Here is a 27,940-nt window from a genome sequence, read left to right on the forward strand (position 1 = left end):
TATATATATATATATATATATATATATATATATATATATATATATATATATACTAAGTATTTGTTCACCCATCCAAATGATCAGAATCAGGTGTTCCAAACATTTCCATGGCCACAGGTGTATAAGATGAAGCACCTAGGTATGCAGACTGTTTTTACAAATATTTGTGAAAGAATGGGTCATTCTCGGGGGCTCAGTGAAATCCAGCGTGGAACTGATAGGATGCCACCTATGCAACAAATCCAGTCGTGAAATTTCCTTGCTCCTAAATATTCCACAGTCAACTCTGTATTATAAGAAAATGGAAATGTTTGGGAATGACAGCAACTCACTCACAAAGTGGTAGGCCACGTAAACTGACGGAGTAGGGTCAGCAAATGCTGAAGCGCATAGTGCGAAGAGGTTGCTAGTTTTCTGCAGAGTCAATCACTACAGACCTCCAAACTGCATGTGGCCTTCAGATTAGCTCAAGAACAGTGCTCAGAGAGCTTCATGAAATGGGTTTCCATGGACGAGCAACTGCATTCAAGCCATACATCACCAAGTGCAATGCAAAGTGTCAGATGCAGTGGTGTAAAGCAAGTGGTGAGCTGGGCTCGTCCCCTTAATTCCAGTGAAAGGAAGGAACTCTGACTGCTTCAGCATACCAAGACATTTTGGACAATTCCATGCTCCCAACTTTGTGGGAACAGTTTGAAGCTGGCCCCTTCCTCTTCCAACATGACTGTGCACCAGTGCACAAAGCAAGGTCCATAAGACATGGATGGCAGAGTCTGATGTGGATGAACTTGACTGGCCTGCACAGAGTCCTCACTTCAACCCGATAGAACACCTTTGGGATGAATTCGAGTGAAGACTGAGAGCCTGGCCTTCTCGTCCAACATCAGTATGTGACCTCACAAATGCGCTTCTGGAAGAATGGTCAAAAATCCCCATCAACATAAACCTTGTGGACAGCCTTCCCAGAAGAGTTGAAGCTGTTCTAGCTGCAAAGGGTGGACCAATGTTATATTGAACCCTATGGATTAGGAATGGGATGTCACTTAATCTCATATGTGAGTCAAGGCAGGTGAGCAAATACTTTGGCAATTTAGTGATGTACATATGTATATGGGCGGCTGTGGCTGAGTGGTTAGAGCAGCCGTCCTCCAATGCAAGAGTTGGAGGTTCGAATCCACCAGCAGTCACATGCCGAAGTGTCCCTGGGCAAGACACTGAACCCCTCATAGCCTCCGATGTGTGTCCCATCGGTGTTTAAATGTGATAAAGCTCTGATTAGTCTCTTTAGAATGATTTGTTCAATTAGCTTTGTAGAAATCTAGTAGAGTGCTGTATGAGTGGGTAAATGAAGACACCGATTGTAGTGTAAAGCGCTTTGAGTATCTTGAAATAAGATAGAAAGGCGCTGTATAAGTACAGTCCATATACACATCTATCTATCTATCTATCTATCTATCTATCTATCTATCTATCTATCTATCTATCTATCTATCTATCTATCTATCTATCTATCTATCTATCTACATTACATACATTACATACATTACATACATCATGATGTATCTAAATAATCACTCAAGGCACAGCACTCTACAATTAACTCAAGTGCATCCTGTTTCCATGTATCAACCTTCTGACAAGGTTCTGTTTGGCTCTGCACACCACCAGACTCAGGAATGGTTTTAAAAGGTTTAATTTTAAAGCAGTTTCTTGTGGAGGTCTGGGTCCCGGTGGATGTCTAGTCTGAAGAGAGAGACTAGTTAGTGACTATGAAGCATGTGAGGAATTGAGACTTGCTGTCAATTAGTTACTAACCTTCTCAGTTTGTGACGTGACAAGAACAGAAGCGCTGAACCTGGTGACTTCACTTGTGCAGTGAGAGCTGCAGCAGGAGAGCAGAACAGAGTGCAGTGTGTGGTCCGTGTAGGGCGAGTCCAAAAGCAGGGTCCAGAAAACTTGGCAAGGTCATTAACAGGAGATCAGAGGCAATATCAATACAAGGATGAGATCTGTACGCACAGTCGAAGGGGGAGAAAAAGAGGGTCGGCACAGTGGTCAGATGAAGCAGATAAATCCATTAAGGGGCAAGGCAAGGAGTCAAGAAAACAAGGCTGACGTTCGAGATCGGGAGTCAGAATCAGGAGCGCTGGATATCTACTGGCAAGACGCTTTCAATAATTTGGCACTGGGTGAGAGTGGAGCTGGACTTATAAAGAGAGCAGGGCAGGTGGAACAGATTAGAGCTGATTGCTGTGGCTGAGCAGAGGAGGTGTGGTGCAGGGAGACAGGAGGGTGACATGCATTCCTAGGTAGAATCATTAAAACTAAAACAAAACAGTGGAAGGAAGGGGTAAAAACATGACACCTTCAGATATTTCTAAAACTTGATTGGCATCCAGATGTGGTAAATTCAGAAGATTCAATCTCTGGTGTAGACCCAACCCATTTTTGCATTGAAATACAAAATAATGTAATATAATAGAGTGTATGTTTATTCCTGTTAATAACAGCGGTGAGCCTCCTTAAGGAGTCAGCACAGAGCAGAGTACTATATGCTCAGTGTGAGAACCAGCACATGGCTGAGACCAAAGATTATCTTTAAAAGGTTCATTTATTTCAGAAAGAAAACTGGGTTAGTCCCTAAGCAGGTCACAGTTTTGGCCTCTTATGTGTGTCATGGTCAGAAACTAAGGCAGTAGAGAAGAACTTATTTCACATTGTCATAGAGTTAGCTAAATGTGCAAAAAGTAAAATAAAAAGAGACATGAGCGCCCCCTAGCTGCACTGTCCATGAAAGTTATTAAAAGTTCTGATCATATTTGTTTGGCTGCAGCAACAGAGATATTTGGACCTCATCCGCTGTGATGAGGATGTTGCTTTGGTCTATCATGGTGAAGAAAGAGATGAGTCAAAAGAAAAAGCTTTCAGTTTACTCTTCTGTCTATGTTCCAACCTTAACCGATGGTCATGATTTTTTACTGAACAAGATCCCAGATACAGATGCTATAAAGAGTTTCCTCTGTCCAGTGATCAGGTTCAGACTTGGAAATAAAGTGAGGAGCTCCATCATCTGGGGTGAGCTCCATCATATGGGGTGAGCTCCATCATTTTGGGTGAGCTCTGAACACAGGAGCCAGTTGAAGAGTTTTGGACGTCTAATTAGGATCTCCCCTGGATGTCTCCTTTTGATGGTGTTCCAGGCATGTCTCACTAGGAAGAGACCACAGTGCAGACCCAGAACTCACTGGAAGGGTATATTTCCCCTTCGACCCAGGAATGCCTTGGAATTTCCCAGGAGGTGCTGGAAAATGTCACTAGGGAGAGTCATGTCTGGGTTTCCGTCCTGGACCTGTTGCCTCCTCAAGCCTATCCAAGATGAGCGGCAGAAAATGGATGGATTAATTATTTTGTTTATTTATTGTGAAGCCCTTTGTGATATTTACAAAGTATGTTGAATGGTACTCTCTAAATAACATTTTACGTATTTAAGGGTCATTTGCCTGCCTGTCCAACACCGTACTCACATTTAGATGCTTAGATGCCTTTTATGAAACTCAAACGGACAATGAAAACAGCTTTCTCTAATTGTTAAAAGAACAGATTTTCACACTCAACCTACTACGCTCCTTCTCCACTTTCCGCCCACAGCTCGTCCACAGTTGTGCGCAGCCTACTAAGCACTGAAAAAGTTGTTTCACACTCTGCCTTGCTTTCAGATTGCATGACTCACACACTCTCAAAATATCATTGCCACTATTTGGGTCACCCTGATTCTGAACTGTGTGTGCGCTCTGCTGCTACTCTTTTAATAGTGTGCATGTGTCGTTATTACCCTATGAACGTGTGTATTGTGTCATGTTACCTGAGACGAGCAAAGGTTAAAAAGAAAAGCAAAAATAATAATTTATCTGTATTAAAACTGCTCAGTGTCACACCATTGTTTACTTCTTCACTGAACAGCTGACTTCAAACTGAGATCAAATCCCACACCGGTGGACTCTTGTTGCTAACAAGGCAACTTATAAATCAATTTGTACTGTGAATGTTTTTGAAGCATTCACAATATTGAGATCCATTTTTCTTCCGTGTGTTTTTGGCATTTTTCTCTTTCCACAACTTTTGTGTTATTTCAATAAATCATCAAATTCTTCAGATCCTACAATGACTTTTGGTATTGGTGTAACTTTAGCTTTTTGACAGATTTAGCCTTTTAGGATTTTAGATCCTTCGAATGTTTAGATCTGTTTACAACCTGTTATTGCTCCTTTCACATTTTTTTCATTCATTCAACCTTTATTTATACAGGTTTGTCCCATTGAGCCTCGGGGACTCATTTACAAGAGAGACCTGAAATACGATCAATACGTCATACGATCAAAGATGAATCGTTTTAGAGCCCGACTCGGTTTCCAAGTCACGTTTGTGTTTTCATCTTTGATCTTTTTACAAAAGTTATTTAAAAAACTTTCAAACGTCATCTGAAGACGAAAAGTGAGCAGCCGACCTGAATCCCGATGAACTTTATTAAAACCAAATACCAAAACCAAATTTAGTTCTGCTTCAGCTTCTTTCATCTTCCTTGTGCAAATTTAAACTTTGTTTCCAGCTACTTTCAGCTAACGTCAGCTGTTTTTTCAGCTGTTTTGTGCTCCTTTCACATTCTTCTAACTACAATATTTTTGTGATTCTTCTAACTTCTTTCTGCCTATTTCAGCTTGTTATGCTCCTTTTTAGCTTTTTTCTGCAAGTTTCAACTTTTTCTGCTGTTTCAGCTACTATTTAGCTGTTTTATGTTAATTTTAGCTTTTTCAGCTAATTCCACCTTATTTGCACTCATTTAAACATTTTTCAGCCTAATTCAACAAAAACGTGCTCTTTCCACTTCCTTCTGGCAATTTAAACTTTTTTCAGCTTTTATTTTAGCTACTTTTAAGCTGTTTTTGTCAAATTTATGCTTAATTTCCACTTTTTGTGCTCATTTCTGTTTACTTAAGCAAACCTGTTCTTTCTGCATTTTTCTGCTAATTTAAGCTTGTTCTACCTTTTCAGCTACCTTTTTAGCATTTTTAGCAAATTTAAACAATTTCTGATAAATTCAAGTTTTTTGTGGTACTTCCTGCTACATTCAGCCTAATTAACCTCTTTGTGCTCATTTCAGCTTTTTTCTGCTAGTTTCAGTTATTTCAGCTACTATTTAGCTGTTTATGCTAATTTTTTTTCTTTCAACTAATTCCACTTTTTTTTTTTTAGCTCATTTCAGCTCTGTCTGCTTCCTACTGGTCGTTTGGAGGTTCTTTCTGCCTTTTCAGCTAACTTTTAGATTTTTTTAAAAAAATTTTTTGCTAATTTCAGCCTTTAGCTGATTATCTAATTATTATGTTAATTTCTGCTTATTCAAACCTAATTCAGCAAATAAGTGTTATTTCTGCTTTCTTCTGGTAATTTAGGATTGTTCTTCCATTTCAGCTATGTTTCAGCATGTTTTTCAGCTGTAATTTCAGCTGTTTTTCAGCAAGTTATTCTGCAATAAGCATTCAGACTACATTTTCACAGGAAATGCATTTTCTCTAGTTACATTTGATTTGATTTGATAGTTTCAGAATAAAAGGAATCGAGATGCAAACGTGCCACATGGAAGAATTTTCCTTGTAACAAGTATACATTGAAAACCTGTATCATTTTCATTCTACTTCACAATAATGCAGCACCTTGTGTTGGTCCCTCAAATAAAATCTCAGTAAAATCCTTTGAAGTTTGTTGTTGTAATGTGACAATATGAGGAAAGGTTCAAGAGGTATTAAGACTTCTTCAAGATATTTACATGGTAAAAAACATAGTATGGGTTTCTGGAAAAATGTGCATTACGTATATATTTATGTATGATTGATTAAATTATGTTTAAAAATATATAAAGTTTAAGTAATCTAAATTATGAGGGATTGAATAATATTAATGCAAGTTTTTGTCTCTTTTCTTCTTCAGTTTATTGCCTTTGCATCCTTGTTCTTCATCCTGGTCTCCATTACCACCTTCTGCTTGGAGACCCACGAAGCTTTCAACAAAATCATCAACAAGACAGACGTACGGAATAACACTGGGCATGACTCAGGACCACAGTATGAAATTGAAACGGATCCTGCACTCACATATGTGGAAGGTGTTTGTGTCTTCTGGTTCACAATTGAATTCCTTGTGCGTGTGACATTCTGCCCGGTCAAGTTGGAGTTTGTTAAAAGTCTTCTCAACATCATTGACTTTGTGGCCATTCTGCCTTTCTACTTGGAGGTAGGGCTGAGCGGCCTCTCTTCAAAAGCTGCCAAGGATGTGTTGGGTTTCCTCAGGGTGGTGCGTTTTGTTCGCATACTGCGTATCTTCAAGCTAACACGTCATTTTGTGGGGCTGAGGGTTCTTGGCCATACATTGAGAGCCAGCACCAATGAATTTCTGCTGCTCATCATTTTCCTGGCATTGGGAGTGTTAATTTTTGCCACCATGATATACTACGCTGAAAGAATTGGTGCTAAGCCGAATGACCCTACTGCTGCCCTCCACACCAAGTTTAAGAATATCCCCATTGGATTCTGGTGGGCTGTGGTAACCATGACTACACTTGGCTATGGCGATATGTATCCAGAGACATGGTCAGGCATGGTGGTGGGTGCATTATGTGCTTTAGCAGGTGTACTGACAATAGCAATGCCAGTGCCCGTTATTGTCAATAACTTTGGGATGTACTACTCTCTGGCCATGGCTAAGCAGAAGCTGCCCAAGAAGAGAAAGAAACACATCCCTCAAGCTGTGCAGGGGAGTTCACCGACCTACTGCAAAGCTGACCTCAGCGCCACCTGTAACAACACCCAAGGTGACCTGTGCCATGTTAAAGGAAGCAGGGTACTAGAACGCAACCGTTCAGGTAAGACGATGGGGAGAAACATTTACTGCAGCAGTTCATTTACATAGAGACAACAAAATAAACACATAAATAATATGTTCATGGGTAGAAAGTACTTAGACCAAATGTATATTTTGATCAGTTCTAAAGTGATGTTCTGTTAAATAGTTGTTACCTTGTGAGTATGACATCAGTTAAAAGCACACAGTATGAAGAAAACTGCAGAAGTCTTCACCCTAGGCTAATGGCTTCCTAAACAAGAACCCTTTTGAAATAGTTTTTCGGGCTTATAAAACTAGTATGAAAGATAACTACAGTAACTAATATTATGATTCTATGCTTTTGCATCACTGTAAAGGGGCTGTATATAACACTTACTTATATTATACGTGTACTTACATTGCATTGTAAAGCACTTTAAGTATCTTGATTAGAATTAGAAATATCTAATCAAGATACTCAAAGTTCTTTACAACACAATCTGTGCCCTCATTTACCCATTAAATTCAATTCAATTCAATTCAATTCAATAATACTTTATTAATCCCAAAGGGAAATTATTTTGTTGTTGTAACTCGTTATCCTCATTTCATTAAGAGATGTTATAGTTGCTGATGGCTCTTGTAAAGGTCCATCCCACAGTGGATCCTCAGAAACTGGCTGTAGATGCCGTCCAATCCGTCCACCCAGACTCGACTGGCCTCTTGGTTCCCCTGGACTGTAGGACCGCCTGAATGCTGGGCAGAACTCCTCCCAGAGCGATGGCCACTCCTCCCAGCAGTCTGCCGAGCTCCTCATAGCTGCGGACAGCCAACTGTAGGCGCTGAGGGATGATCCTGTCCTTCCACTGTCGTGAGCCGTGTTTCCTGCTAGTTCCAAGATCTCAGTGGTCAGGCACTCTAGCCCAGCTGGCAGGTAGATGAGAATGCATCCACAGAACATCCTTTTCAACTCATTTGAGTCTCATTCATACAGAATTCTACTACGTGTATCTCTAGAAAGACTAATCAGAGCTTTAGATCACATTCATACACCGATGGGACACACATCAGAAGCAATGAGGGGTTCAGTGTCTTTCCCAGGGACACTTCAACATGTGACTGCTGGTGAAATTGAACCCCCAACTCTCCCATCGGAGGACAGCTGCTCTAACCACTCAGCTACAGCCGCCCCACAGCATGAAACAGGCCTTTGGTTGGCTAGCCAATAACCAAGATGAAGACTTCTGCCCTTTTCTTCATACTCTGTGTTCCATGAACAGGGTACTAACTATTGATTAGCTATTAGACTATTATTAGAACTATTAGACAGACCATTATTTAAATAATGACCAAACTAGACCTTTAAAGGAATTAATTTAGGTAGAAAGATCTAATTAAGGTCTACCTTTTTGCTGATTAAAAGGTAGATGTTTGTTCACATAAGCTCAGGGTGACAAGAAGTCAGATTACCTATGTCCAGGATTCTAGCAGCAACATTTATTTATTGTTAGGACCGTCTGTGGCTGTATTTCCCTACTAAGTTTGCATCTGTTATTTAGTCTGACACATCCGATATTGATGGAAATTAGTGTTGAAGTTTGTATACAAGCCTTATTTAAATTCTAAAGAGTATCCCACTGAGTAGGCATGCACTCTTGGCTTGTTTATTAAGTCTCAGAACCTTATTTTTAGTATGATCAGAATAATATATTCACTGAATGCACAAATAGATCAAATTCATGTAAGTGTGGAGTTTCTTTGGGGGTTATTTTGGTTAAGATTCCCAACTTTTCTTGCTTAGTGTTCTTAAATGTGTTATGTGTCAATTCCAAAAAATTTCACGTGTAAGTGAAAACAATTGAAAATATTAAAGAAATTCAGTGCTGGATATTGTTTTCAACAATAATCAAAATAAGATTTTATACCTGCAAATTACAATATTATTATTATTATTATATCATCATAATCATCATTAACATTATTATTATTACATATTTTTATTATTATTATTATCATCATCATAGAGAGTGGTGACACAGAGGTTAGAGAAGGTGGGCCTGTGATCGGAAGATCGCTGGTCCAACTCCCAGTACCGACAACATAAAAATGTGAGTGGGAAAGATGAAACACCCACACGTCTCCACCCTCATATGCCCCACTCTGGGTCCTTGAGCAAGATCCTTAACCCCCACCATCCGTTCCCTTGGGCACTCTAGACAGCAGCTCTCTGCTCCACACAGAGGACTGTGGTAGCTCGGTGGTCTGTGGTTGTGTCAGGAAGGACATCCGTCCTAAAAATAATTGCTACGTCTTCGTGGGACTTGGTTCGGTGTGGTGACTCCTAAAAACGAAGAGAGCAGCCAAAAGAAAAAAGAAAAAATCATCATAATCATTATTACTATAATAATATTATTATTGTGATTATTATTACTATTATTATCTTGTTCTCCTAATAAAACAGAAAAAATATACTATTATTAGACATATTATCCTTGTCTCCTTCTGTGTGAAAGAAAAAGAAAGTCATTAAAATTTAACACTTTATTATGTATTTGAAGTATTTTATGTATTTGATAGAGGCACCTTCATGATGTAGGTAATTACCATCAAGCTGTGGCTTTAGAGCAAGTATCAATACGATGATAGGATACAATATTATTGAGACTTGTGGAGCTAAAAACATTATTATTTCTGGAATATGCAGAAAGTGACAAAAAATAATCTGTATTTTGCGAAAACACCCAGTGGGATTAAAGAAAGCAATGGCTCTGTGATCCACGTGAAGTGAACATCATCTGACCTTTGACCTCCACCCTGCTACACAACGGTGACATATAGAGTCTTTTTATGTAAGACAGTGTTTGATGTTTGTCAGGAATCCAAGCTCTCCCGCTCCACCAGTTCACATTTACTTTCATCAAAAATATAAGATCTTGTAATAGTACCTAGACAGATGGGGGTTTAAAATATTGCTCATAACCTTTCCTTCCTTTAACATTAGGCCTTAAAGTCTGTTTATTTAGAAAAGAGATATCTGACATGGCACTTATATTTAGGTATTGAAACAAGAAGTTAAAATTGAAAATTTGACCTCTACATACCAAATTTGTGTGCTCCTTGGGATAAATCATACAATCCCAGTATGTGTAATGTTAGGAGCAAAGTCAGTCTGTGCACATCCTCTAGCTAGAGAATATATGACTGTTCTTAGAATAAATAAGACCAAAGGAATATTATCTTGATAGCAGCTGTTTAAGAATACTACCATTAGTACATATCAGAATACTAACAAGGAAATGCATTATTTTTAAATAGCCGAAATGATGTTTGTCCTATTTTTATTTCTCTCTCAAAGTTCTGTCAGCAGATTGTAGTGGGGGCAGTGACCTTAGCTTGTCCACAGAGGAGAGGGTCCCCATGCGACGGTCCAGCACCAGGGAACAGGACCGCCACAGTGGGGGGACATGTTTCCTCCTTGCTGCTAGTGACTACAGCTGCCCTGCAGATGGAGGGATGAGAAAAACAGGTAACTGCTTGTGTAAGTTCAACAGCTTTTCTATATCATTCATTTTGTTTAATTGTTATTGATGCATTTATGTAGGAGTTATCTCATTTACTTAGAATTTATTTACAAATCTGCTTTAAGTTTTCTTTTTCATGACTTCTTTTTTATTATACATGCATCTACAACATTATAGAATAAAAATAAATACACAAAATAAAATAGGAATGGTCTTAAAACCTCAGACATCAGTCTAAATCCTCATCAGCTGATCCATGTCCTTAGTGGCAGGTACACCAACGTCTCTGAAGGAGGGAAGGCTGTTTGTTCAGCACTAGTCAGTTCAGGTAACGTAACTTGTGCATCTGCCGTTGCAACTCAGTGACCCACATCACAGATTTTGGCGTTTCGGAGGGTCCAATGCTTCTATGCAGCCGACTCTGAACTGTTGCTTCTTCATAATTTATTCATGTTTTCTTATTGCTTGGAAACGTTTGAATAAATTTTTGACGCAGCATGTCACTTTTTATTTATTTATTTATTTTCATAGTTGTTGCATCATTTGTTGCCCATCTGCAACAGCAAGATAAATGATCCTGCGTGGCTTGCCTCAAAGGCAATGATAAACCAGGAGCTATTAAAAACCACTACAACTTTTTTCTTATTTTACTACAATTTGACATTTTTAGGTGTTACATTTCCTGTTTTTTTCTACTAAGCCAAAACAATTACTGACCAATGAAATGTGCCATTCAGAGATAAGTCTATTGACATTTTAAACATCAATTGAGATTAAAGAAAACATAATAAAGGAAGCAATGTATAAAACAGGGGTCCATACCTGGTATAGACTACCTTACAAAGAACATACAGTGTAAAAACCCTTTAGAAACCAAGTAAATAGTAAATGGACTGCACTTAAAGTATAATAGAGCCTTTCTATCTTATCAAGATACTCAAAGTGCTTTACAATACAATTTGTGCCCTCATTTACCCATTCATACAGCATTCTACTAGATCTACTCTATACAAAGAATAATCAGAGCTTTATCACTTTCTTACACCGATGGGACACACATTGGAGGCAATGAGGGGTTCAGTGTCTTGCCCAGGGGCACTTCGGCATGTGACTGCTGGTGGAATCGAACCTCCAACTCTTACACTGGAGAACAACTGCTCTAACCACTCAGCCACAGCTGCCCCCAAGTATTCTTGTAAGTACCAGGTACGGACCTGGTACTTTTTGGAAATTTACTAGATACATAACAACTGTATAAATAAATGTCATGTATGTACCAGGTATGTACTTAGTACATCAATCAATCAACCTTTATTTATACAGGTAAATCCCATTGAGCCTCGAGGACTCATTTACAAGAGAGACCTGATTTCAACAAAGAAAGATGACAACAATGGACAACAGCAACAACAATAAGCAGTTATAAAAAAGCATACTACAGTTTTTTTTTTGTTGTTTTTTTTTTTTTTTTAACAAATAGGATGGCTAAAAGGAAAAGGTAACAAAACAAAAAACAGCTAGATTCCAAGACAAATGTAGAAAACTAACAACAGGAACATGTCAGCATTGGACCCTGCCAGGTGTCCAACAGATTCTTAAAGACACTTAGAGAGGTCAAGGTCAAGAGCTTCAAATCTTTTTGTAAGATGTTCCAGGAAACAGGAGCGGAATAGGAGAAGGCCCTTTTGCCTAGTTCAGTCCTCATTGAGGGAACACTGCAGGTAATAATGTCCTGAGAGCGCACGCTGTAGCTGCACTCATATACATACAATGGAAATAACATGCAAGTACTGTTTACCTACAGAGGTAAGTACCGGATGTGTGCCTGGTACTGACATGTACTTTGCAAGTATGGCAAGTACAACATATGTACCCCATATGTGCCAGGCATGTACCTGGTAACATGTATGTACCCACTGTGTATCAGGCTGTAATATGTATTGCTGACAAAATGAACAATAAGCAGGTCTTATTGGACAATGCTATTTTATTAAACCTTTTATTCTTATCCTGATGCATGCTCTTTTTATTCTTGTTATTTTTACAGCTTAGTTCAAAAACGTTTTATACACACACACATATACATACAATGCTGGTAAACAAAATTTGAGAATATCTCCTGTTAACAGTCCTGACACCAGGTTAGACCAATGGGGGTTCACAAAAATTAATGTTGCTTTGGTGTAACTTCACAAAAACTATATCAGACTCCGTAGTTTTCTCTGGTCCCCTCCCCAACCTGACCAGTAATGTCATGTTAAACCATATGTTGTCGTTCAACCACTGGCTGTCCAGGTGTTGTTCCGATAACAATGTGGGCTACGTACATAATTGGAGTGATTTTGGGGGAAAACCTGGTCTGATGCGAAGAGATGGCATCCATCCCACTTTGGACAGAGCCACTCTTCTTTCTAGAAATTTGGATGATTTTGTTTGTCCTCCAAATTATTGACAACCCAGCGTCCAGTCCAGGAAGCAGAGGTGTGGTCTTCCACACCTCGCTACTCCTTCTCCTCTGTTACCTACCCAAACCCCCATTGAAACAGTGCCAGGTTGCCCATGGCTCAAGTTAAATAAACCAAAAATAAACTCTAAAAATATAAATCATGAAAATCTTATTAAAATAAACACAGTTACTTTACCAGAACAAAATAATAAAATCATTAAATGTGGATCAATGAACATCAGATCTCTTTCCTCTAAGTCCCTGTTAGTGAATGATCTGTCAGGCAGAATAAATGAAGAGATTTATTCTGTCTGACAGAAACTTGACTACAACAGAAGGCTTTTGTTAGTATAAATTAATCAACTCCGTCTAATTGCCATAACTTCCACACTATAAGCCACTGCTTTTTTCACATATTTTGAAAACCGCCGCTTATAGAATGCTAATTTGTGGATTTTTTATGACGGGCTAACGAGCTTCATGCTGCCAAAACATTTGACCTCATCACACCCGGGCACTCACATAGCTGCCTAATACATGTCTCTCTTGGGAGGTGGATCCTCATGACTCAATGAGACTACCTGTATAAATAAAGGTTAAAAACAATAATAATAATAATAATAATAATCTTCCATCCATCCATCCATCCATCCATTATCTTCCGCTTGTTCCAAAGTCGGGTTGCGAGGGCAGCAGCTTGAGCAGCAAGGCCCAGACATCTCTTCCCACGCCCGCCTCTTCCAGCTCTTGTGGAAGGACCCCAAGGCGTTCCCAGGCCAACGGAGAGACGTAGTCTCTCCAGCATGTCCTGGGTCTTCTCCAGGGCCTCCTCCCAGTCATACATGCCTGAAGCACCTCCCTAGGGAGGTGCCCAGGAAGCATCCTTACCACCTCAAATGGCTCCTCTCAATGTGGAGGAGAAGCGGTTATTCTCCATCTCTCCCAGATGACTGAACTTCTCACTGTTTCTCTAAGGATGAGACCAGCTACTCTGCAGAGGAAACTCAGTTCAACCACCTGCATCTACGATCTCATTCTTTTGGTCACTATGCAAATTTTGTGGCTATAGGTGAGAGTAGGAACTTAGACCAACCGGTAAACAGAGAGCCTTGCCTTACAACTCAGCTCCCTCTTCACCACAATGGACCAGCACAGACTCTACAATACTGCAGATGCTGCACCAAGGTATCTGTCAATACCATGCTCCATTCTTCCCCCACTAGTGAACAAAACCCCAAAATACTCAAACCCCTCCACTTGAGGTACAAAGTAGAACCTTACCCTTGACCCGAAGAGAGCAATATACCCTTTTCTGACTGAGGACCATGGCCTCAGATTTGGAGGTGCTGATTCTCATCCCAGTCATTTCACACTTAGCTGCGAACCGCTCCAGTGAGGGCTAGACATCATGGCACGATGACGCCAACAGAACCACATCATCTTCAAAGAGCAGAGATGGAATCCTGAGGCTAACTAACCAGAATCCCTCTGCTCCTGGCTGCACTGAGAAATTCTGTCCATAAAAGTTATGAACAGAATCTGTGACAACGGGCAGCCCTGGCATAAACCAACTCCTACCCTGAAGGGTTCTGACTTACTACTGGCAATGCAAACCAAACTCTTGCACTGCTTGTATAGGGACTGAATAGCCCAGAGCAACATGCCCCCAATTCCATACTCATGGAGCATCCTCCACAGCGTACCTCGAGGAACATGGTCAAAAGCCTTCTCCAAGTCTACAAAACACATGTAGACTGGATGGGCAACTCCCATGACCCCTCAGGGACCCTAGTGAGGGTAAGGAGCTGATCCAGTGTTTCATGGCCAGGACGGAACCCACATTGTTCCTCTTGGATCCGAGGTTCAACCAACGATCAGACTTGCTTCTCCAGTTCCCCTGAATAGTCCTTACCAGGAAGGCTAAGGAGAGTTATGCCCCTATAATTAGAGCACACTCTCCGGTCCCCCCTTTTTAAAGAGGAGAACCACCACCCAGTCTGCCAATCCAGTTGCATTGCCCCCTATGTCCACACAATGTTGCAAAGGCATGTCAAACAAGACAGCCCCACAACATCCAGAGACTTAAGGGAATCAGGATAAATATCATCTACCCCCAGAGCCTTGCCGCCTCTGAGCTGTTTAACTACCTTGGCAATGTCAGCCATGTGGATATGGATAAACCAACACCGAAGTCCCCTGACTCCACTGGAAGATGTGCCAGTGGGTTTGAGAAGGTCCAAGAAGTATTCCTTCCAACTCCCAATAACATCAATGATTGAGGTCAACAGCATTCCACCTTCACTGAAAACAGTGCTGTTTTCCCCTCCTCAGCCACCTGATGGCTTGCCAGAATCTCCTCGGAGCTGACCGAGAGTCTTTATACAAGGCCTCACTGAACTCCTCCCACATCCAAGCTTTTGCCTCAGCAACAGCCAAGGCTGTGGACCATTTGGCCCTCTGGTACTCCCCAGATGCCTCTGGAGTCCCACCAGCCAACAAGACCTGATAGGACTCCTTCTTCAGCTTGACAGCCTCCTTAACCCGAGGTGTCCTCCAAAGAGTTTGAGGGTGTTCACCGCAAGAAGCAGTAACAACCTTGTGAACACAGCTCAAGGTAGCCACTTCAACAACTGAAGTGCGCAACATGGCCCACTCTGACTCAACGTCCCCTACCTCAGCTGGGATGCAGTTTAACCTTTTTCAGAGGTGAGTTGAAGATCTTTCTGATGGGTTCTTCTGCCAGGCATTCCCAGTAAACCCTCACTACATGTTTGTGTCTGCTGGGTCTGTCTGGCATCTTCCCCGCCATCTGACCCAACTTGTTACAAGGTGGTGATCAGTTGACAGCTCAGCTCCTCTCTTCACCCAAATGTCCAAAACAAACTGCCACAAATCAGATGACATGACTATAAAGTCAATCATCTGTCTATGACCAAGGGTGTTCTGGTGCCAAGTGCAATTATGGATACCCTTATGTTCGAACATGGTGCTCATGATGAACAAACTATGACTAGCACAGAAGTCTAACAACAGAACACTGCTCGAGTTCAGATCAGTGAGGCTGTTCTCCCAATCACACCCCTCCAGGTCACACTGTCAAGGTGTCACTGTCTAATGTGTTCATTGAAGTCCCCTAGTAGAATAAATGGTAAATGGACTGTACTTATATAGCATCTTTCTATCTTATTTCAAGATACTCAAAGCACTTTACATTACAATATGTGCCTCATGTACCCATTCATACAGCACTCTACTAGATCTCTACAAAGCTAATTGAACAAATTATTCTAAAGAGACTAATCAGTGCTTTAGGTCACATTCATACACTGATGGGACACACAACAGAGGCAATGAGGGGTTCAGTGTCTTTCCTAGGGACACTTCGACGTGTGACTGCTGATGGATTCCCCAACTCTTGCATTAGAGGATGACTGCTCTAACCACTCAGCCACAGCCGCCCCATAAAGGATAAGAATAAGGGAGTACCCAGCTGGTGCACCTTCTGGCACTCCCACCAAGGACTCTAAGAATGCTGGATACTCTGAACTGCCATTTGGCACATAGGCACAAACAACAGTCAAAGTCTGTCCCCCCCACCCAAAGGTGCTGGGAAGCCACCCTCTCATCTACTGGGGAAAATGTCAACACATAGGCATGAGTCTCTGGTGACGGTAGAGGCCCGGTCACCAGGCACCCAGTGATGAGCCCCTGCCACAGTCCTGGCTCCAGGATGGAGCCCCGGTAACCCACATCCAGGCAAGGGACACTGAGGTCCTTAATTTTTGTTGTCCATATAAATCTTCTGAATCGCTGTTTGTCTGGCTTTTCAACTAGAACCAATCTGCCTTGGGAGACCTTAGCAGGGGCAATTAAAATTGCCCTTGACAGCATAGTTCCTAGGATCATTCAGGCGCACAAACTCCTTCACCATGAGAAGGTGGTGATTCAAGGAGGAGTAATAATCTGACCAATGAAAATACTGAACAAGTCACAATGGACCAATGAAACAGGGAGGGGAGGCCATTGAAAGAGGGAGGGAAGGAGAGAACAGGAGGGGGGACTCCCCTGCATGTGCAGAGAAACTTTTACTCTGCTGCCAGTGGAACCTGAAAGCAGAGCAGGAGGACAGCACAACCTTGTGCAGGGGGAATATGAAGATAGTGATCAATGACTTCCTGGAAGGCCACTGTGAAAAAAAAACTTTGGATGGATGGATGGTTGGATAGATTGATGGATGGTTGGATCCACCCATCCATCAACTATCCATCCATCAACCATCCATTCATCCATCCATCTATCCATCCATCCATCTTTACACACTTTTTCTTTTCTGGGTTGTGTATGTATGTATGGATGTATTGATGGATGGGTGGATGGATGGATGGATGGATGGATGGATGGATGGATGGATGGATGGATGGATGGATGGATGGATGGATGGATGGATGGATGGATGGATGGGTGTGTGGGTGGGTGTGTGGATGGATGGATGGATGGATGGATGGATGGATGGATGGATGGTTGGATGGATGTTGGATAGTTGGATAGATGGACAAATGAATTGATGAATGGATGGATGGATGGTTGGTTGTTTAGTTGGATGGATGGACTAATGGATGGTTGGACAGATTGATGGATGGATGGTTGCATAGATTGATGAATAGATGCATGGTTGAATGGATGAATGGATGGAGGGGTGGAGGGATGGATGGTATATGCAGCACTTGGCCATCAGCCGTTATGGATTAAGCAGTTCTGATTATGTCACTGTACAGGCTCTATAGCAGTATAACTGCAGTCCTCAGACCAATCCAAAAAAGTTCTGACTAGTTTTAAAATTAAGCTAGGTTTTGACCTTCCTGTGCAAAACTGGAAACTTGCTCTACAAATGTGGAACCTGATAAATGAAGCTTTCTCCTTTAAGATAATCTAGTAATAGTCATGTCACTTCGATCCATGGGCATCAAACAACTACTTCACACTGCAGAAATGTGGCTACTGAGTCTATACTGCATTTGAGTTTTCTGTTATTTACTGTGTCTAAAAACACTGAAACAATGTTTGTGAGGTCTCAAGGGCTTTTTTAGATAAGCTTCTTTATTTTATCACAAGCATCTTGAGGCTTAAATGTTGTGATAATCTCATAGGCAAAGTGCAATTTTTAACTCCCAGCTAATTGCTTTTTAAAAGGCTTAGCTACCTCTCTAAAGATTGAACCAAAATTCCCTTCACTTAGTGTTTTTGCTTTATATCATTTGGATACTTAATTGCAGAAAATATGTTGTTTTACCGTTACTTTCTAAAATATGACATTCCTAAATCTAATTTCAGCTTGCATTTTATTAGACTTCTAGTAAAAGCTAGTTACCCTTTAACATAGTTTCTCCTTGAGCTGTGTTAACGAGTTACAGTAGTGAATGGCATTCGCAAGGAAGTCTCAAAAATGTCTTGAAATATCTGCAGGAGTTTTCATAGTCCTCTCTTGGGCCACAGAATCTTGCAGTATTGTCGCTGGAATTTAAAATGTTTTCAGAAAATTTGTACGACAAACTTTCTTTCAAAATAGTTAAGAGTTGTAAGGTTTTCAAACCCCCTATTTTGACATCTGCAAGGAGGTCTCCTGTGACAGAAAACATCCAAGGTTACTACCACAAATGTCCTGGTCTAAAACTTATTCCGATGATAAATATCCATCTTCATTCAGACAGCAGATTGATGATGGGGGCAGCTGCCACGGTGGGTCCAAAATGGGCCAAGGCCAAAGCAAACTGTACTTTTAAAAAGGGCAGCACGTTGGCACAGTTGGTAGAGCTGCCTCCTCTCAGCGAGCAGGTTGCCAGTTCACATCTCGACTGGGGACTTTTCTGGGTGGAGTTTGCATGGTCTCTCTGTGCTGCGTGGGTTTTCTCTGGGTACTCCGGTTTCCTCCCACAAACCAAAAACATGCATATTAGGCTCATTGTAACTCTAAATTGTCCCTAGGTGTGAGTGAGAGAGTGAATGGTTGTTTGTCTCTATGTGTCCCTGTGATGGACTTGTGACCTGTCCAGAGTGTCGCCTGCCTCTCACTCAGTGATAGCTGGACATAGACACCAGTGACACCCGTGACCCAAAAAGGAAAAAGCGGATGAATGAATGCGGACGAATGAATGATGGATGAATGATCAATACTGAAAAATCATTGTCTTTTTTTAAGAAAAACCTCCATCCATCCATTATCTTTACTTGCTTCTTCCTTGTCGGGTTGTGGGGGTCAGTGGTGCCCATGTCCAGCCATCACTGTGCAAGAGGCAGGGACACCCTGGACAGGTCTCCAGTCCGTAACAGAGACACATAGAGCCAAATGAGACAAACAACCATTCACTCTCTCACTCACACCTAGGGACAATTTAGAGTTACCAATCAGCCTAACGTTTGGGTCTGTGGGAGGAAACCAGAGTAACCAAAGAAAACCCACGCATGCACGGACAGAACAAATAAACTCCAGCCAGATAGGTCCCGGGCTGGGATTTTAACCGGCAACCTTCTCGCTGAGAGGCTGCAGCTCTACCAACTGCACCACTGCCGCCCTCAATATTGACCAACACCCAAAATTTATTTAGACTAAAATGGTAAATCTTCTCATTTCCCAAAATGATGAGTCTCCGACAAATCAACAGTTGCAGTCCAGTTAGATAGTATTTTTAAATGTAGTTGTGGAACCTTTGTCTGAAGTATAGTACCGTATTTTTCACACCATAAGGCACACCGGATTATAAGGTGCAACATCAATGAACAGGTCTAATTTCTTACATAAGGCGCACCGGATTACAAGACACATGAAGCAAACTAAATGGTCAGTTAAGTCAAACTTTATTCAACGCATTCACAATACCTCTCAACATTGTTCAGTTGTAACACATAAAATACAAAACAATGCACTCACTTTTTCAGTTTATTCCTCTTCCACAAATTAACCAAATTCTTCGTTTTCAGTATATGAGTTTAACAGTTGGACGATTTCAGTATCAAGCATGCCCGGATCCCTCTCGTCATTGTCAGAGTCAGTCTTGTTGTTGTTAATGATTCCAGCCTTCCTGAAAGCTCGGACGACACTTGCGACTGATACCTTAGCCCAGGCATCCATGATCCATTGACAGATAGTGGCATAACTTGTCCAGCATTGCCTCCCTGTCTTGGTGAATGTATGTTCACCTTCTGTCATCCAACGCTTCCACGCAGATCGCAATTTAACTTTGAACGACCTGTTGACACCAATATCCAGCGTTTGAAGTTCCTTGGTTAATCCACCCAGAATGATGGCCAGCTCAGAACTAGTTTGCTTCACTTGGGTTTTCACAGTATCAGTGAAATGGGCACATATGGAGTTGCAGATCAATAGGGATGGAGATATGTGAAAAAAGCCATTCGGTCTCTTGACGTAAACTTCTTTCAGCCACTCACTCATCTTCTCCTTGTCCATCCAGCCCTTTGGGTTAACCTTGATGATGACGCCGGCCAGAAACTTTTCTTTTGGTAAAGTCTTCCTCTTGAAAATGACCATGAGTGTTAGTTTCTGGCCATTAGCCTGGCAACTGAGAACTACAATGAAGGATCACTTCTTGTTCCCTGTGGTGCGTATAGATACCGTACTGGTTACTGTTTTTTCAACCGTATGGTTCACCGGGATGTCAACGATGAGGGGGACCTTGTCCATGTTGGTGATGTGTTCTGACCGGATATTCTTTTCAGTGATCTTGTTCTTGCAGTAGATACAGATAACAGCCAGTTTTTATTCGTAATCGTTTGGCAGTTACTGTGAGATGGTAGTTCTTGTACGGATGGAGAGATTACGCCTTTTCATAAAACGGAAGCACCAACAAGGACCTCCTTGAAAGTCATTGATGTTCATGTCATGTGCTATCACTGTTGCCTTGAGTCGAATAGAGACTGTAGAGACACTTCTATATGCTGTTCTCTGTTCAATGTCCCACTGTTCAATTTTGTCCTCTAACTGTGGTCATCTCGCTTTGTTCCTTCGGAAACTCTTTTGAGTCTTCTTTAGTTGGCACAGGTCTTCTTCTTGCTTCCTCCACTTCTGCATCATTGATTCATTAATGTCGAATTCTCTCGCAGCTGCTCTATTCCCATGTTCTACTGCGTGACTGATAGCCTTGAGTTTGAAATCCTCTTCATAAACATGTCTCTTTACAGGTGCCATTTTGTGGTCCTTATACACACACCATGTACCAGTATGTTGAAGCACAGTACCGTAAGTATTACTCCGCGAGAATCCTTACTATGGTACCACAAGATTCCTGACAACGGTAGCCGCAATGCACGGTAGCAGTTATGTAGCCACAATGCACGGTAGCAGTTATGTAGCCACAATGCACGGTAGCAGTTATGTAGCCACAATGCACGGTAGCAGTTATGTAGCCACAATGCACGGTAGCGGCAATTTGGCTTACCAAAGTCGTACTAAAACATTTTGACATGATTTTTGAGCACCGTGTAACACAAGATCGGTTTGAGGTCAGTAAGCACAACCAGAATTCATGCAAGCGGACTGGATTATGAGGCGAACTATCGCATTTTGAAAAATCAAAGGATTTTCGGTGTGCCTTATGGTGCAAAAAGTACGGTATATTAAACTCAGGTAGTATTAAACGTTTCTCATGCTAAGTATGATAACATTCAAATGGGTCTCAGCCTTCCTTGGGTGCACACTATGTTTCTTGCCAGAAACACATCTCAGTAATACACTGTAGGTACCAAAGCAGCTGTGCCTTTGTTTCAGTCACCTTGACCAACAGATGGGCTCCTCCAGCCTATGTTACATATAGGCGCTGATCCATGGTGTCCTTTGTTTCGCTTGATTGACTGGCTCTAACACAGCCACAGTTTAGTTCACAGCCTCCTTCTAGGTGAAGCAAACAGGAGTGGATGCAATACGTTAATGAGGCAACATTTTCATTAGCTAGTCCTCATGAGTGTTTACACCAGCTGGTCGGCATGCTGCATTAACGATCCAGCTGCATTGGCTTGCTTGTTTATTTTGGACCAGGTGCAAATTTGACAGCACATATCACGTTCTGTTTACAGGTCTGAGCATTTAGAAGTTGCAAATTTGTACAGATAATTAAATGAGATTATCAGAATCATCATCAGTACATGCAGCTTGGATTTATGCACACAATGACCATACTATAATATCTTCTATATACACATAATTAATGTGTGCTTCAATGTGAATGAGCAGTTTCTATATGCACTTGAAAATGTATTACCATTTATTGCTTTAGATCTTACTTATGTAGGTGTGTCCGAAAACAAGGTTTTTGTCTTGCAGCACAGCTGATGTAAAACCAAAGACAGTAACGGGTTGGGAACAGAGCAGGGCAGATCAACCTATCGAAAAAACTTTTGATTGGTATTCTGATACTTGCAGTTGGCTTAGGACACCACTGGTTATAAGTAAGATTTAGTTTGGAAATTTATTCTTGCGAAATAAAATACTAATGATGATGCTATTAGATAAGTATTGCCAATGTTTTCTTTTTTGTCAGCCTTAGCAATTCACGATTAACAGTATGTCTAATCTAGTTGTTCTAAGGATATTGGGCTGTTAACCTGTTAACCTACCTGTTAACATCAGCTCACTTCAAAATAAGCATCCAGAGGCTTTTTATGTGGTGGCTGGTGATTTTAATCACATCAAGCTGAAAGGCACTCTGCCAAGAAATAGTTCATAATTTCTTATCTAGCAACCCGACTGACATGGAAACTATAGCGTTTTCTGGTAAACCCGCTCATTTTTTGTTTATTACCCACAATAAACATTGAAAAAAACGAATGTTTCCAGAGGTTGTTCTCGTGTAAACAAGGCCTGAGTTTATTGGTTCTTTTTACAACTTTAAACCATCCAGTCATTAAAATGCAGGCATTTATTCTTATCTTGGAAAATTACAAAAAAAATTTGAAATCTTGGGCAGGAGTTGCACTGGTATCCTTCAAAATTTCTTCAGACAGTTTTTATGGCTATCCCTATTGACATTTTAGAAATGTCAGACCATTTAGAAATACTTAATGGTCTGTTGTTGGATTATTTTTCCTCAGTTGGCCAAAATTAAATGAACATTTTATTACTTGTTGATGTTATTCTATAATGAAGTATAATAAAACTGCTTTATGTTTCTATTTTATGAGTGAAGCTGTTTGTGGGGGTTTTAATATAAATTTGATGATCCAGTAGATCTTTGGATTCTAGTTTGACCTATTCAGCCATTAAGGTTATTTTTCTGTCCAAAGCACCTCCAGTTGTTCACACACAAGTTCAATTTGCCTCACAGTCCATGTTAGGAAATGTTGTGTGCATGCACTCACCGTGCACATTGTTACCGTTGCTCTGTCTCACTCATGTCTCCTGTTTTGTCTTGGTTCAATTGGCCGGCTCGGACTCGGATCATTGCCTGCCTGCCTGCCTGTGTGTGTTCATGTCCTGTTCCTGCACAACCACCACCACTACCGCCTTTTGTCGCCCCTCCCATCATCTGAAGGCTATGAGAAATCCCGAAGTTTAAACAACATAGCAGGCATGACCAGCATGGCTGGTAACACTCTAAGGTTATCTCCTGTGACCTCGCCCTACGGATCACCCTGCCCGCTGCGCCGCTCTCGTTCCCCTATTCCATCCATCCTGTGAGACGCCCACTTCCTGCCTGCTTTGGCCCAAAGCCACGCCCACATCCTAGTCCTAAACAGAGCACTTGCCTTTGGCAACAAACCTGAACTCTGCTCATGATGGGACTGGAGGAAAAGTAGCTAACTCTGCAGCTCAGACTTATGTTACAAAACCTGGGAGATCAAGCAAGTTTTTATTTTTACACATGACGGTATATGTACCTAACCAATATCCCTAAGTAGCTTAATTGCTCTGATGTGTTCCATTTTGGTTGATGTTGTACTTTGAGATTTGCAATAAAAGACTAATGGCTTCAGAGGTAACAGCCATACACATTAATTTAAACTTGTGAATAATCAGGGATATTAGATGTTGCTGTATCGAGATACTTTGAAAAAGATGTGCTTCCAAAAAACAAGGAGAGAGAGAGAGAGATGTCACTTTATGTTAACCACGTCTAACTGTGACTTTATTTTACGGTTTGGTGGATGGGCGGAAGGAGGGAGGATCGATTTGTCACATTTTAGCTTTCAGCTCACCCAAGCACACATCTGGTCTCGTCTCTTCACCAGTGGCTGAGCCTGCTCATCATGCATGGATCATGGGGTAGCCATCTTTGGCAAACAATGTGATTGGGGGGGAGGGGGGGATCTTGTTTTATATTTGTTCAAATTGTATCAATTCAATGGTATTGTGACAAACTTATGTTCACTTGTATTTTCTTTGACTGAGTGCCACCAAAGCTTTTGTGTTTCTGGTTGTTTACGAACAGACAACTACAAAGAGGTGGTTTATACGGGTTTCACACAAGCAGACAGCAGCGTTCTATCTTAACGGCTGCGGGGGGAGGAACGACCATGGCAGAAAGGTAACCATCTGAAGGGGTGTGAGGATCTTGCAGTCCCTGCTTGATGCTTTTGTGTGTCTGTACGAAACTGAGAGTTATCCATTAATCATAACATGTGTGCCCATCAGAACAAGCACAATCATAAAGGAGTCATGTAGCATTTTATTTAACCAAATACTGACATATTGATGTTCTATAAATATAATATTAAAAATAAATTAGACCCAGATTCACTACTGAGTGCCAACTGCGCCAGCTTAGCTTCATAATTGTCTGTTTTATCCACTTTTTCCTTAATATTCACAAAACAAATAGCTTCAATGTTGGAGCAAACATGGCCGCCAGGTTCAACAGGTGGAGCAGTCTGCAGCAGAACTCAGCGGGATGCAGGTGTCTTTCCTGCACAACCTAAATGTAACTGTCTGTCACAAGCGCAGCAGGTGCTAAAGTAGCTGACAGATTTTTTTTTTTAATCACAGTGACTTCAAGTCTTACTGGAGCAGATGAAGAACAGAGGAACTTTATATAGTCACTCAGTGCCCATAGGCCTGTTTTATTTTGTTTTGTTTGTTTCTGTTCAAGCACTATTCAAACATATGGAGAAGGATTAGAGCCATGGTGCAAAAAAATCCCCCTTATTTCTGAGAAGAAAAAGTCAGAATTCTGAGATTAGTCAGAATTTAATCTCAGAATTCTGAGATTAAAGTCAGAAGTTAATCTCAGAATTCTGTCTTTTCTCTCAAATACTGCTCAGAATTAAGGAGAAAAAAAATTATAGCTCCCTGGTCCAATCCTCGTCCGTATGAACAGTTACTGATTTTCATTGGTTATCTTTTTCTTTTTAATATATTTGTCATTTTCAAGTTCTTAGTGACCATTATGTTTTCTTATTTATTTTAATGAAATGATAAAAGCAGATTTGTCTGTCTTTGTGTGCATGACGTGTCAGGATGGAGACACAAATGTCATTTTGCAAGAATTTTATTCATTAAACTATTGTGGAAAATGGAAAACTGTTGCTGATAAAAGCTGCATAAACCATTAGTGACTCTGGGCCTGAGACTATAATTAAAGAGGTTGTGCATTAACACATTTTAACCCCTCACTTCTTTACTCTTTGCACAACATTTTGAGCTTCTGCTGTACACCACACATATTATCAGCTGTAAGTAAGGGCTAGGAACTGTTCTTATACAAGATTTAACAAAAAGACCTGAATTCAAATAAAATAACTTCAAGGATTTTTTTTTATGAATTAAACTGAGGCGGTCGTTTTGCTTTCCTGGAAAGCTGTGTTGTGTCACTGATTAGATTGTTCCAGAGTGAAAGGTACACACATCCTCTGCACATCAACAGGTGAGGGGCAGCAGACGTAACCAAGCAGCAGTCTGCCTCACCCATCCCTGAAGTGTGTACCAGCAGCACAAGGTTGCCTAGCAACTGGCTCACAGCAAGATGCATCTTACACTCAGTTTGGAAAACAACAAAAAGTCAAACTGCTCCTGCAAACATTTCTTTATGTTTTTAAACACAGTTCACACCCTAAATGACTGAAATGTACAACAGTTTTATTAGATAAGCTCATGTCACATCATCAACTTGTACGGTTCTCATTGTGCATTTAATTCAACGGATCTGTGCATGATGGTCTTCTGTAATGATGCAAGCAGGGAATATATTTATTATATTTAGAGATATGTTTGTGTTTTACTGAGCTCGTTCATGTCTTGTGGGATAAGACCGTGATCAGTACTGACGACCTGTTGCAGTGGAGGAGCCCCTTTTGGAGACCGCTCCGACTGGCCAGCATGGAAGAGGGCGCTCTAAAGCTACAGACCAAGAACCACTCGGATCAAGGCTCAGCCAGCAGGCCAGGAACAAGAACTCTTGAAAGACTTTAATAGGCCGTGACATTTTTCTGAGTTAACCCCTTTTTTCGAGGGGTCCGAGTTCCTTTTTTGGAACTGGTGGGAGGAAATAACTAGACTATCTACATGATAGACAATGCTCCTGTGAATAAATAAAATAAACGGCGGCACAAGTGGCTTCGCTCACACAACAAGGTGGCGGCTAAGTTGCACCTTGACATTTAACATCAGTCATTTTTCTTGCTGTGGTCCCCCCTTCCTCTCAATAAGTGTATTAAGGTGTATCAGTCGAGGCACTTTGTGAAGTGTATTTATATAGGAACCTCTAAGGTGTACACAGTGTAGAGAGACAAACGTGTTCAGATGAATAAATCTGACACCACAATCATCTCTGCTTTTGTTCTGATTGGTAGGTTAATCGCTCTGCTGTGCATTAATATGTGTTGAGATCTATAGTTTGAAAAGACCAGGCGAGGGAAGATCAGTGAGAGGACATGATGCTGAATCTTCCAGTTAGTTTTAGCACAAAGCCAATGACAAATCTCCCCTGTGGTGCAGCAGCTATTGTAGAAGTCCTCTTTCTTTTTTGTTGTTTTGTTCGTTGAACATGCAAGTACCCTGCATTAGTGCTGCAGATCTATTAGCAAACCAAATTATTCTTACTGGAATAATCCTCATAATTTTGGTGGCTACAAAAGTACAAATAAAAAACACAACTGCATGACTTGATTCTTCCAAACCTTTTCCCCATGTGGGAATGGAGCAAAAGTGTAGCAGAAATGTATCAAGTTATACAGCAGGACTTCTAGAATGGCTACTACCTGCACAGTAGCACTCTTGTGAACCCAAACAATCAGATCTAATTTGCAATAAGCACCCAAAACTAAATGCACCGATTCACACTGTGATTTCAGTAGCCCGTTATAGAGAAGGTTGAAAGAAAAGCAAAGCTGGGCAAAACTGACAATTGGCACAACTTGTGTGGCACGTTGGTAGCGACCTGCACAGTTCCAGGCTAGCTGTTCCAGTATCATCTTGTGTCGTAGTAAACACGCTGCTTTACTCTTTGATCCGTCAAAGGGGAACTGTTCTTGTATATTTCTGAACTGATGTTGTAACTTGAAAACAAACAAAAAAAAGTTTATTTTTTTTTATCCAAAACGTGTATTTTTGTGTCTTACTGTAAGAGTCATGATAGTCCAATGCTGTGCTTCTCCATCTTGTCCTGAAACAGTCAAAGCTTTTGATCCAAGATCACGTTTTTCTATGTTTTACAGTGGGGGAAATTCTAGTTTTACGTGTGTATTTGTGCAGCCTTAAAGTGCATGCTGACATCCCCCCTCCCACATTATTAAACTGTAAAAAAAAAAAAAAAAAAGACCTACTGTATATCGTATGTATAAAGTCAAGGTAAACGCTATGTGAACGTTTCACATAAACTATTTATCTTTTACCTGGTTGTCTTCGTTTGATTTATTTGACTCCCTTTCTTTCTCACAATACTTTTGGGTTTGATATTTATTGGGTGTCATAAGTAATTTTGGATTTCATATGATTTTTGTAGCTAAATATTTGGGGATTAGTTCAAATTTTAGATTTTATATACAAAATTGGATTTCATACTTGATTTTGTGTTTGATACACTTTACCTTTTGATACTAAAATACCATCTTACTGCTAATGGTGAAGCACTTTTCAGAGTTAGTCAAGTCAACTTTATAT

The 27,940-nt window shown here is 40.8% G+C and overlaps 1 protein-coding gene across 1 annotated transcript in view; it reads left to right on the forward strand.

The window, feature by feature from the left end:
- Positions 1-27,554, forward strand: part of kcnc2 (potassium voltage-gated channel, Shaw-related subfamily, member 2) — a 159,120-nt gene extending 131,566 nt beyond the window's left edge. Inside the window, exons 2-5 of the mRNA XM_037696243.1 lie at positions 5,983-6,913; positions 10,229-10,399; positions 24,276-24,371; positions 26,090-27,554. Of these exons, the coding sequence (XP_037552171.1) occupies positions 5,983-6,913; positions 10,229-10,399; positions 24,276-24,337 (1,164 nt within the window). The 3' untranslated portion in view covers positions 24,338-24,371; positions 26,090-27,554. The remainder of the gene's footprint in view (positions 1-5,982; positions 6,914-10,228; positions 10,400-24,275; positions 24,372-26,089) is intronic.
- Positions 27,555-27,940: the final 386 nt, after the last annotated feature.

Source organism: Nematolebias whitei, chromosome 22, assembly GCF_014905685.2.
Source record: "Nematolebias whitei isolate Nwh7 chromosome 22, NemWhi1, whole genome shotgun sequence".
In the NCBI taxonomy this organism is placed as follows: Eukaryota; Metazoa; Chordata; class Actinopteri; order Cyprinodontiformes; family Rivulidae; genus Nematolebias; species Nematolebias whitei.